Consider the following 13,079-nt stretch of genomic DNA (forward strand, 5'->3'; position numbering starts at 1 on the left):
ACAAGGGACAGATTTTATTCATATACAAAAGTGTTGATCAATTTGTACAGTACACAGGAGATGCTCTGACTTTCTGTACCTTCTGAGCTCTCAAACTAATTCTGGAAATCCTCATTTGTACACCTGTTTGACTACTTTAAAGGTACTTTCCATGAGCATTCTTGGATCCTTTTAAGAATAGCTTTTTTTATGCAAACAGTTTTAGTTGTTTCCTTCGAAGGTACTTTCCATAAACAGGACTTCTTGATCTATCTGCGATTGGATGCTTTGAAGAAAAGTTTAGTATGTACCCAGGAAATCTATCCTTTACCATGGTTAATTAATCCGTCTGCTCACATTTTTTACATTTATCTCTAAAGTTATACAGTAATCACTCATGGTTGACGTCACCTGGTCATTTATTTCCTTGTACCAGTATTTCTTGATAATAATCAGATATTTGGACAAGAATATAATCCATCCTTCCTTCTTATAGCTCCATACTGATCGTAGGGAATCGGATGCTCTATGATATAAGGCAGTTCAGTTATTAACCCTTAACTCTTCAATAAATCCAACACTCACTTTCAGAACAATGATATGCACAGAACTCAGACGCAGCTTGGAGGCTGTTTATAGATTTCTCTACTGCAAGGCCCACTAGAGTAAGCTGCGAGGTTCAGTTTGACGTAACTCTCCATGAAGCTGAGGCACCAGCCTCCAGCATACAAATGCCCATGGGGTCCTAAAGCAGCCAGTATCAAAGACATTTTCATGGGGAATGAAAGTCCCACCTTAACAGAGGTGCCCCCACATCCTTTCCAAACTAATGACCGAAGCCAAAACCTTATATTTGTTATGTCGTATTCTTGCAAATGACAAAGTTGGTTCGCAAGGAAATAACAATAAAGAAATTGCTCTTTATAAAAAGGAAAGGGTAGTGCAGCGGCTTAGAACAGTGTCCTTTCAGCTCTGGAATTTTGAATTCAAAGCCAGCACGATGAATACCATCCCCCTCAAGGATCTGGTGTGAAATGAGTTTTAGTCTGAATCCAACTGCTATTAAATAGAAAGCTCTGTAAAAGGTCTTTAGGTTATGATGAGGGTGTCTGTGCTCAGTAGGCTCTTCAGGTCCTCCTGCACACTGGTCAATTCAGACACCGGCAGTTACAAAACCAATACTCATCCAACAGCGCGGGTGGTGAAACATTTAAATGGCCAAATCCACTATAGCAAACTCTTGTATTATGTTGCCTTATTCAAGTTCACAAATGAAGATGAAGGAAAGATTGAATATAAGGAAGTCATCGCATGCAAATCCTGTTATTTTTATCCTCAATATATTGAAGAAGTGCAAGCTTGTTCCAGTAGCTGATGCCAGGGAATGTGTAATGGGATTGCAAAGCGTTGTTTCCAGAGCTGAGCATGTCTGAAAACTTTCTAACACACCACCCTTTCCAATAAGATAAGTGCGTAAGCAAACACTGGACTCTCCCTATTTACTAACACAAAACCAAATTTTTATCTGTCTGCCATTACAGTCAAACTTTCTTTTCTAAAACCTGTCACAGTTAGCAACAAATCTAATGTGATCACCTGACAACATCATCCACTGGGGCAGAAGCAATGGGGACTACTCCAATGGCAGGTAATTATAGTTGACCTTGACGAGCCTTGCAGTCACACTCTCCTGTCACTTCCAAGGCTTGTTTAATATAAATCTTATTTTCCCTTCTGCAAATCCATGTTCTCCTGAACTATAAACCCCAAAGCAGACATAATTACATGAATAGAAATGTTGAACAATGACTTGCATTTATGTAGCTATTTCAGAGTAGAATAAAACCCTAAAACATTTCACAATGACTTAAATATGACTACCAAGTCCCAAAAAAGAAGATATTGATAAAGGTGATCACAAGGAGTGGGGTTTAAGAAGGTAAAGGAGGAGAGACAGAGGCAGAGGCAGAAGGGTTTAGGGAGGGAAACCAGAGCACGAGGACTGAAGGTACAAGAGACAATGATGAGGTGAAAAGTCGGGGAGAGAAGTGCTGAGACACAAGAGGCTGGAGTCAGAGAAACTGAGTTTGGTGGGTGGGGGTTAGTACTGGAAGATGGAGATAGAGAGAGGGAGAGACAGGCAAAGCAATGGAGGTATTTAAATACGAGGGTGAGAATTTTAAATTTAAAGTATTGAAATGCCAGTAGCTAATATAGTTCAGCGAGGAAAGGGGTGATTGTAAGTGGGACTTGGTAGCGGATAGGACTCATGCTGCAGAGTTTTGGAGGAACTGATTGTTACAGAGAGTGAAAGATGCAAGAGAATTGGAATAGTTGAATCTAGAAAATTCACTGCAGGCAAGGTACTGCCTGAGACGGTTAAGATCTCAACCATTAACTTTCATGTGATTGGTTAATTCCAGGCTACCTTTGGGAATATCAACAAAATGTGCCAAACAGCTGTATATGAACAAAGTGACTGATGCCCCATTTGCTCGAGCAAGGAAATTCCCCGTTAACTATCAATAGAAGCATGCGAGAGCCATATAATTTCATACTGTGGCAGTCTGTCAGAAGGTCAAACAAGTTCTATACATGGCATCCATATGGCCCAACATGGTCCCTCAACCAATATTATTTTATACAATATTAGACACAGTTTAAAAATAAGGGATCTCCCATTTAAGACGGAGGTGAGAAGAAATCTTTTCTCTCAGAGGGTCGTGAATCTTTGGAACTCTCTTCTCCAGAGAGCGGTGGAGATGGGGCCATTGAATATTTTCAAGGCAGAGGTAAATAGATTCTTGGCTAACAAGGGAGTCAAAGGTTATCGGGGATAGGTGGAATATGGTGATGAGGCCACAATCAGATCAGATATGATCTTATTGAATGGCAGAGCAGGCTCGAGAGGCCTACTCCTGTTCCTAATTTATGTGTTCGTATATACATATCTATACGCTAAATGAAGCACTTACTGTATTCACAGAGCAGACCATGACGAATCTCCTGAATATGGAAGCTGAATTTCTAGGCTGGCACAGAAACATTAAGAGGAAGAAAACATTTAGATGAGGTGGTCACAGGCTGACATTCTCGGTAGAGCAAGGGTAGTGGGGAGCAGGCGCCCTTTGGGAACTGTGTAAAACTGAAAAGCTCCAGCCAGTTGGGAACAGGCTCGGCAGTGTTAGAAATAGCTCGTCTGATCTAAAAACGTGGAAATTTTGACAAAAATATATTGCACAGCAATTAAATCTAATAATATTAACATTTTTATCTGCTAACCCATGTTCCAGCTCTCCAAATGCCCTGATCTATTTGAAGGTGCAGGTTCTTTTCTTTCTTTTTTTAAACCAAGCACAGACAGCAGTCACAGGAATGGCTGCCGAGTTGGACCAGAGGGTCACCCGCTTCCATGGTAACCTGCCTTCATTCCTGGTCCCCGGCCACTAATTGGTCGGTAGACTCGTCCCTTCTCCATTTAGGCTTCTGTTTCAACTTCAATGCCGACCATTTCCCGGTTTGCACTGGAGGCGGGTTCGCGAACCGGGAATGAAACCGTCTGCCAATTCCCAAGTCCTCCATGAAAATCCAGCACCAAGGGTTGGGTTGAGAAGGTGGGCTGATGAATGGCAAATTAATTTAATAAAAACAAAAAGAAGTTCATGAGACTATGGAAAAAAATTAAACAGAGCGAGGGCAAACTAAATGACCATCAGCACCAGATTGTGCAAGTCAGTCCCTGGCGTGTACAAGCAAAATTTCAGGTACTTGGAAACATTTTGGGGTATTTTTCAGGTTGGTTTATGTTTTAAGGATCATGGTAATCTGCTGCATGCTACACCAACTTTGCCCTGCTAATTGCAAGCTCTTCCCTTAGAGTAAGATTGTTAACTACATTTTCCTATGTGCACATACCTTGGATGAAAATATCTAAGTGGCTTAACTGCTTGGTGTTTTCTTACCTGCAAATGCCCATTCAGGAAAATTGTACTGAAAAAAGCTCTGACAAAACACAGGATGCAAGAAGAATCTGATCCAGACTGTAATGAAACTTAACTCAAATTCCAGAAGATCACCTTTACTGTATCATGTAATATTCTTATTTCATGCAACATCCAGCCTTGTTATCCTTTGAAGGTGAATAGGTTTGTGCTGTAGAAACTCAACTAAGGCTGTCTGTGTTAATTTCATTGTCAATCATTAAAGCAGTTGGAAAGAAGACTTTCATTCCATTACTGTGGGTTAGATTGAAACACTACAGATATTAACACCAACAGCCACTCACCACAGGGGCCCCAATACACTGGCTGTTGACCATAAAATATGTCTACACAATCTGAGAATTCAATTAGTGATAAACTAATTAAAACTAGTTAATCGTTATGTTAGTCTGACACTATGGACCGGATTTTCAAGGGATATTAAGGACTCCAGAGCTATTTAAAAATGGTGGATGGGACTTGATTCTAGGATTCCGGACATTCCTAATTGTTGATGATATGGGATAAGAGTGCGAGTAATGAGCCAGCACCCTGCACTCCTGGCCTGGCCGGATCCATGCCAACTAATGCTAAATGAGTTATTCCACCTGTCCTTACAATGCATGCTTGGCTGAGAGCCCAGGCTCATAAAATAATTATTTCAGCATTGGGTTCCATCTTGACAACTGGAGAGAACTGTTGACTTTCTTTGATTGACATCTTTAACTAATAAGTTGTTCTTTCTGTGATCTTTTTTGTCAATGTCTCAATGTTTGTTTGCACAAGATTAAGAGGTGTGAAGTGTTAGAACTCTCTGTTATCGATACTTTAATGGTCTGTCTTATTGACACTTTTATAGAGTTGCAAGAACAGCAGTTTTTTTTTCCAAATGAAGACTTGTGAATGTTTTCTTTTCTGAGCTGTTCGACAAATACCATTGTAACTATATGGCTCACTGGTTCTGTACATAGTGTATACTGGGTGAATGGGCATGGAAGGGCTATGAGTTGGCATGAGTAGGCATGGGGACTATAAGGGGCCATGGGGTGGGTGTAGCATGAGTTTGTATGAGTTGGAATGGGGGGAGCATGGGAGATATAGTGGGGGCTTGAAGGACATTAAAAGTTGCCTTTTAAAAGGTTCCTGAATCCAGACTATGGTTCATGAGTCCTCTGAGGGGCCATGAGCCACAAGTCTTGGAGAAGCTAGCCCGACTGCACAAATATTGCGGGTAGTTAAGAGACCTTTACCCCCGCAATGCAGCCAGCCAAGTCAAGAGTATGAGCCTGCACCCCCATCCTGTACCAGAGAAAATTGGGGGCACTGGGGATGAGAGTGAGAATCCCAGAATCGGATCCCTCTCCTAATTTTTAAATGACTCCGGAGCCATTCCAACTCCGGAAAAATCCAGGCCTATTTGTCATGCTTGCACTGTAGACCTGCAAGTGTACGAAAACAATGAACATTTTTACTTTAAAAAAAGAACAGCATTACATATGGACAAGATGGAGTGCAACGGGTTGGGAAAGGGTGGGGTCAGGTGACTTGTAATTTTTGCATAGACAAGAACTAACCCATGTCTCTGGAAAGTCATTAAAATGTAAATGTCCATGGATGGTGGACCCTCCTTTCAAAAGGCATTCTGGATATAAAATCACCTGTGAATTTACAGCTCCCATTAGCTGTGTATGTATACAAACTCAAACTCAATGGCTCCCCCAGCCTCAGTATCTGTGAATTTGAAACCCAGCAAAGAGAGATATGAGAAAACAGTTTATCACAAGCAGGTGTGAATGGCCACCATTCATCCTAAATTGTGTAGCAATGCTTCAAACAGCGCATCATCTGTACGGATAATATAACTATTGATCATGTGGTCACATGATCAAAACTGACTGGAGATAACATATTATTCCAAGGACCAGCCAGGGGCAAGTCAGTCTGGAGAATAATAGAATACAAGAGGGACCATCCTCCAGTGAGAACAAAGTAACCCTGCCTAATACAAACAATCTTCCTAGGCAGCAAGAGTGGGACTAATTTGTCTTCACCTGCAGGATTCATTTCTACAGAAGCGCGACCACAGCTTCATAGGAAAAACCCAGTGACTTTCAATCTCCATTTATCTTCAAAGAACCAGGAGGGAGAACCCATCAGGCCTGCAATGCTTGTATCTTAAAGGACTAATTTAAACATGTGATTTGCTTCTTGTTATTCAGTTAATAACTTAAATGCATGCTTCATCTCTAGAATTCATCTTTTCTTTTGTGTGTGTGTGTGTTTTTGTTTGTTTGAGTGAGTAAGTGCAAGTGTTTTCTTTGTGCGGTGTTGTGTTAATAAACGCTTACCTTTTCTTCCGATGTAAACTTACCAGAAACGCTGTTTCATGCCTATTCTTTAAAGTCACAACACTCAGAAGGGTTAAAACACTCCCTCTAAAACATACATTTTGTTGCAGGCAACCAAGAGGTGAGGACAAAGGGGAAAAGTTATCCCGCCATCTTTCCCTGTCCGTAACATATGGCAGGTTTCATCTAAGGTAGCGAGATTCCGGCAATTACCACTCTCAGTAAGACATACAGAAAGTTTTTTGACTGTGTAAAGGCCTCAAGGAATGTAATAAAATCCTACCTACAAAGCCCTTGGATGGTGTGTGATTCCATTTCTAACTGTTCCCGGCGTGGGACCCGCCCATTGGTCAGAGAATTTGGGGGAAACCTGTGTAGCCTCCGTGGTGGGCGATTCATTTTGGCAGGAAGAATATGGTGAGACAGTATAAAATAAAGGGAGAAACTCTAGATGAATGCAAGAACAGAGGGGCCTCGGTGTATATGTACATGTCATTGAAGATGGCAGGGAATGTTGAGAGAGCAGTTAATAAAGCATATAGTATCTTCGGCTTTATTAATAGGGACATTGAGTACAAGAGTAAGGAGGTCATGTGGAATTTGTATAGGACACTAGTTAGGCCTCAGCTGGAGCACTGTGTCCAGTTCTGGGCGCCATACTAGAAGAACGATCTGAAGGCATTGGAGAGAGCACAGAGGAGATTCACAAGAATGATTCCAGGGATAAAGAACTTAGCTATAAGGATAGATTGGAGAGTTTGGGGCTGTTTTTCTTGAAGAAAAGAAGGCTGAGAAGAGACTTGATAGAGGTATTCAAGATCCTGGTGTATGGGACAGACTAAGTAGTGAAAAACTGTTCCCACTCAAGAGAAAAGCAAGAACTAGAGGGCACAGGTTCAAAATAATTAGCAAAAGGAGTAAAAGTGATGTTAAGAAAAGTTTTTTCACCCAGAGGGTGGTTGGAATTTGGAATGAGCTTCCTGAGAGGGTGGTAGAGGCAAGTTCCACCAAGGTATTATAAAGGGAATTGCACTGCTATCTGAAAAGAAAAAATATGCAAGGTTCCAGGGATAAGGCAAGGGAGTGGGACTAGGCAAAATGCTCTTTCAGAGAGCCAGTGCAGATCTAATGGGCCAAATGGCCTCCTCCTTCACTGTAAAGATTCTGTGATTCTGTGAAACTCCATCTGCTAAATTTTTGCCCTGACTTAACCTATCTATATCCCATTACAGGTTGTTTACCTCCTCTTGTCAACTTACTTGCCAACTTATCTTGGTGCCATTAGCTACCATACATTTGGTCCCTTCACCCAAGTAATTGATATAGATTGTAAATAGTTCAGGCCCCAGCACCAATCTTTGTGGCACTCCACTAGGTACAGTTTGTCAACCTGAAAAAGACCCATTTATCCTTACTCTCTGCTTGCTGTTAGCCAACCAATCCTTTATCCATGCTAAGGCAAGGTGAGGTGAGAGTGGCTGCCCTTTACATCAAGGCAGCATTTGACCGAGTGTGGCATCAAGGAGCCCTAGCAAAACTGGAGTCAATGGGAATCAAGGGGGGTACTTTCCACTTGTTGGAGTCATACACAAAGGAAGATGGCTGTTGGAGGTTAATCATCTCAGTTCCAGGACATCACTGCAGGAGTTCCTCAGGGTAGTGTCCTTGGCCCAACCATCTTCAGCTGCTTCACCAATGGCCTTCCTTCCATCATAAGGTCAGAAGTGGGGATGTTCGCTGATGATTGCACAATATTCAGCACCATTCGCAACTCCTCAGATACTGAAGCAGTCCATGTCCGAATGCAGCAAGACCTGGACAATGTCCAGGCTTGAGCTGACAAGTGGCAAGTAACATTCACACCACACAAGTGTCAGGCAATGACCATCTCCAACAGGAGAGAATCTAACCATCGGCCCTTGACATTCAATAGCATTACCATCACTGAATCCCCCACTATCAACATCCTGGGGTTACCATTGACCAGAAATTTAACTGGACTAGCCATATAAATACTGTGGCTACAAGAGTAGGTCAGATGCTAGGAATCCTGTGGCAAGTAACTCACCTCCTGACTCCCCAAAGCCTGTCCACCATCTACAAGGCACAAGTCAGGAGTGTGATGGAATACTCTCCAGTTGCCTGGATGAGTGTAGCTTCAACAACACTCAAGAAGCTCGACACCATCCAGGACAAAGCAGTCCACTTGATTGGCATCCCATCCACAAACATTCACTCCCTCCACCATCAATGCACAGTGGCAGCATCTACAAGATGCACTGCAGGAGCTCATCAAGCCTCCTTAGTCAGCACCTTCCAAACCCACGACCACTACCACCTAGAAGGGCAAGGGCAGCAGATGCATGGGAAGGTCACCACCTGGAAGTTCCCCTCCAAGCACTCACCATCCTGACTTGGAAATATATCGCCGTTCCTTCACTGTCACTGGGTCAAAATCCTGGAACTCCCTTCCTAACAGCACTGTGGGTGCACCTATACCACATGGACTGCAGCAGTGCAAGAAGGCAGCTCACCACTACTTTCTCAAGAGCAATTAGGGAAGGGCAATAAATGCTGGCCTAGCCTATGATGCCCATATCCCATGAACGAATAAAATAAAGTTACCCCCTACACCATGTGCTCTTGTGTAGTCACCTTTGATGTGGCACCTTATCAAATGCCTTTTGGAAATCCAAGTATACCACATCTACAGGTTCCTCTCTATCCACCTTGCCTGTTAATTCCTCAAAGAATTCTCTCAGGTTAGTTAAACATGATTTCTCTTTCCACGTTCCATCTATTTGTTCTTCAGAATTACAAATCAATCCTACAAACAATGTACACCCTCAATTTGCGTAGTTAAGCAGCCACCCACCAGGAACAGACAGATATATTGCTATCCTATTTATGGGCCCACCAGAAAATTGCATCAGGCAGGCCTTGGGTTTCAATGGGCATCCGGGGTGCCTCCATCCCACCTATTGTCAACTGCTGACCGCCTGCCTTTTGAGCAAGAAACAGGCAACTGAAAATTGTTCTCAGTGTCTTTCGGCAATATACCAAGGTCAGTTTATTAAAGATAAATTAAAATTAAAACTTCAGCCCAGAAATTAAACAAATCCCACAGGCATACTGACACATCCTTGAATTATACCTTATTTTGAAAGCGTATGCTATATTTTTACAGTTAGTATCAGCTATCCTTCTAAAAAAGAGCCACATGTTCAGTTGTGTGTTTTCTTTGTGTGTTGGGCGTTTTAAACTGTAAGATAAGATGCTTAACACCTTTCAAATAGTAATAAGAGATTATAAAGGGTTCATACATACCAGAAGAAGCTTCTAATCGCTCCAGTCTGCTAATCAGCCAGTCTAAGGAACCAGAAAATTGGGCACAGTTTTTGCGATTTCCTCTGATCAGGGCAGCTGAAGACAGACAAGACAAGATCAGATTATAACTTTGTGCCCTTTTATTTTTCAAAAAAAAAGCATATGCCCTCAAAAGAGCCATTTTAATTCATGTACACTGGCATTTTAGCTCTTGTTATCCTTTCACAGCAGAATATTGGAGAATATTCTACAAAAAGAAATTCGGTAATGGAGTATTCAGGTACGGTTCTGAATTGGTCATCATTTGGATTATCCATGAACAATGACGGCAATGTTTTACAATGACATTAAAACAAGCTCTGAAGCATAAGGATATGTGGTATATCTGAAATGGTCTGCATTCCTGATGCAACATGTGCTTGTATTTTGTTAAAATACAATTCAGTTTTGGTTAATCAGAATCAAAATGTAAAGTAGCCAAGTGTAATAATTTGCTGCGAAAACTACTCAATGCATTATGTTAACATTCATTTGCTTGCAATTCCATTTCAATGAGATAAAGATGGTTTGTAATTGTGACAAATGTATTGCAAACATTATTTTAACAGTATGGGCTGAATTTTCTGGTTGACCGTGGTGGGGGGGGGGGGGGGAGCGGGGGCAGTAGCAGGAGCGGGAGCAGTAGCAGGAGCGGGAGTGGGAGCGGGAGCAGGCCCGGGAGCGGGAGCAGGCGCGGGCCCGATTGCCGCTCACAATCGGGTCCGCACCATCACTTTACACCGGCAGGCCAATTAAGGCCCACCCAGCGTACTTCACGACTACTGTGCATAGCGAGAGTGGGCGGGCAGCGGCGGGCATGCTCAGGCCGCCGGGTCCAATGACAACCTGTTAGCCTGTAAAAAGGAGGCTGTCTCAGATGCCACTCCCAGCGATGGGGCATCACCAAGATATAGCAACTGAAAACAAAAATATAAGGCACCTTAGGCACACCACGGGCTTTTGTGTTGGCCCAAGGTGGGGTCCTTATGATTTGTTCTGATTTGTAACACTACTGTCTTTTTTTTGCATAAGTTTGTTTGTTTGACATATTAAACTCAGATATGTCACTTTGGCTGAGGGTGCCTCTTTTCTTCTGCATGTGGATGGTTTCCCAAAAAGTAATGAGTGCTTTGTTGGACATTCAGCTTTATTAACAAGGCCCTTAGTTGCAGTTCCTAACCTGGCAGGTTAAGCACTTAGGTGTCGAGTATCGAGCCTACAGCCCAGGCTTGTCCTGGAGGTCCATCTGTGGTGTGCTAGCTGAACGTTCATTGGATTAAAGCCTCCCGGGTGTCCCTGCCTCCCTGGAGTATGCCCGGGTCAGCGTCTACCCCCTCAGCATTTCCCTGTGCATGCTCATCCTCGGACTCACTGCTGGACTCATCGTGTGCAGCCGCAGCCACTGCATCGACGTCTTCATTGTCCAGTGCGTCCCCCCTTTCCAGCGCAAGATTGTGGAGAGCGCAGCATGCAACTGCTATCACCGAGACATGATCTGGGGGGTACTGGAGTGTGCCCCCTGAGCGGTCCAGGCATCGTTCTTGGATGGCGGAGAGGCGTCATGAGCCACCTTCTAAGGGGAAGCCCTTGTCACCCAGCAGCCATCCATCCAGCTGGGCTGGAGCACTGAAGAGCCCCGGCACCAGGGAGTGTCTGAGGATGTAGGTGTTGTGGGAGCTGCCTGGGTACCTTGCACAGACTTGTAGAATCAACATCCTGTGATCACACACTATCTGCACGTTCATGGAGTGGAAGCCCTTCCTGTTGATGAAGGCACCGGGCTCACCTGCTGGTGCCTTGATGGCCACATGTGTACAGTCTATTGCACCCTGGATGCGGGGGAAGCCAGCAATGGCCTCGAAGCCTCTGGCTCGCTGTGCCTAACTTTCCTGGTCCCAACGGAATTGGATGAAGGTCAATGCATACCTAAACAGAGCATCTGTAACCTGCTTGACACAAGTGTGGACAGCTGATTGGGAGACACCGCAAAGATCACCCACCGACCCCTGGAAGGAGCCAATGACATAGAAGTTGAGGGCAGCTGTGACCTTCAGAACCACTGGCATGAGGTGTCCACCCACACAGTTAGCAGAGATTTCAGGCCCAATCATCTGACAGATACAGTTGACTGTCTCCCTTGAGAGACAGAGCCTCCTTCAGCACTGCACCTCAGTCATAGGCCGCCTGTATACTCTGGCAGCAGGATAGTGGCATCTTCTGCGGCCCCTTCTGCCTTGGTCCACCTTTTGGCCCTGTGCCCGTGCCTGTCCTCCCAAAGGTGGCTCCCCTGGAGGCTGAATGTGCACTCCTGGCCTCCTCTTCCTTCTAGCCCTCCCTTCCTCCTCAGAGGAGGTGCCTCCAGTGGACAGTTCAGCTCCCATTCCCAGGCTAAGGGAAGGCTTCCTGAAACCTGCAGGCCCAGAAAACATTACTCACTGCAGAGTGCTGACCTGAAGGTTAAGAGTACAGACAAAGCAGCTGGTATGCGTTTTGAAGTACTGCAGATCACACAGGCAAGTTTCAATAACTTTGAAAAATAAATACTTAACAGTGCACACTCGTGACCCCACTGAGCCCTCTTATCCCAGCCGTGGATGAGGTTTAAACAAATGTGTTCTACCTGCCTGACTGTTGCACCCATGCACCGACCCGAAGTTTGCACGGGCGCCAAAAAATCGGCATCAATTGGTGAGTCAGGGGTCTTAAGTGGCCCGTTAATTAATGGCGGGCGCACATCGGACATCATTGTGCGCCCGTCCAACGAAATATCGTGATGGCATGCAGTGACGTCGGGACGCTCGCCCGACATCACCGCGCGTCATTTTTTGCGCAGACAGGCCCCCATACGCCAACGGGAAAATTCTTCCCTCTGTAAACCTGTTTAGAATAGAGAATCCACACACTATTTGCAATGTATCTTGCACATGCCTTTGAAATAATGACTATTTACTGACAATTGTTGAGTCTCCTTTTGAAATAATTTGCCTTAAGATCTTTGCGCACACTACAAATCAGTGTGATAACATTTATTTTAATGTCACATTTTTTGTTACACGTTGTTATTAAATAAGTTGCTCATGCACCTTCGACATGACAGATAATCATCATAAGGAAAACATGCTCTCCATTTTAATGTCACAAGCATTGCATCAACCAGCTTTGCACACTGATCAAATGGTCATTGACCTAAAGCAGATAGATTTGGAATTCCAAGGGTGCTTGGTTCTCAACTGCAGACTGATGACAATTAGGACACAATGTTTACAGTAATGCAAATATATATATATATATATATATATATACACACACAGAAATATTATAACAGCCTGTTACTTTACACCTGCTTCCTATGGCTATATCCGTCTTCGTTCCAGCCAGTGGTCAGTCCTATATAGTGGGAGGGTTT

The 13,079-nt window shown here is 43.8% G+C and overlaps 1 protein-coding gene across 1 annotated transcript in view; it reads right to left on the bottom strand.

Moving 5' to 3' along the window:
* Nucleotides 1–13,079, bottom strand: part of ryr2a (ryanodine receptor 2a (cardiac)) — a 794,383-nt gene that overhangs the window by 414,731 nt on the left and 366,573 nt on the right. The window contains exon 16 of the mRNA XM_078557297.1: nt 9,635–9,730. Within this exon, the coding sequence (XP_078413423.1) occupies nt 9,635–9,730 (96 nt within the window). The remainder of the gene's footprint in view (nt 1–9,634; nt 9,731–13,079) is intronic.

Source organism: Cetorhinus maximus, chromosome 14, assembly GCF_964194155.1.
Source record: "Cetorhinus maximus chromosome 14, sCetMax3.hap1.1, whole genome shotgun sequence".
NCBI classification, from domain to species: domain Eukaryota; kingdom Metazoa; phylum Chordata; class Chondrichthyes; order Lamniformes; family Cetorhinidae; genus Cetorhinus; species Cetorhinus maximus.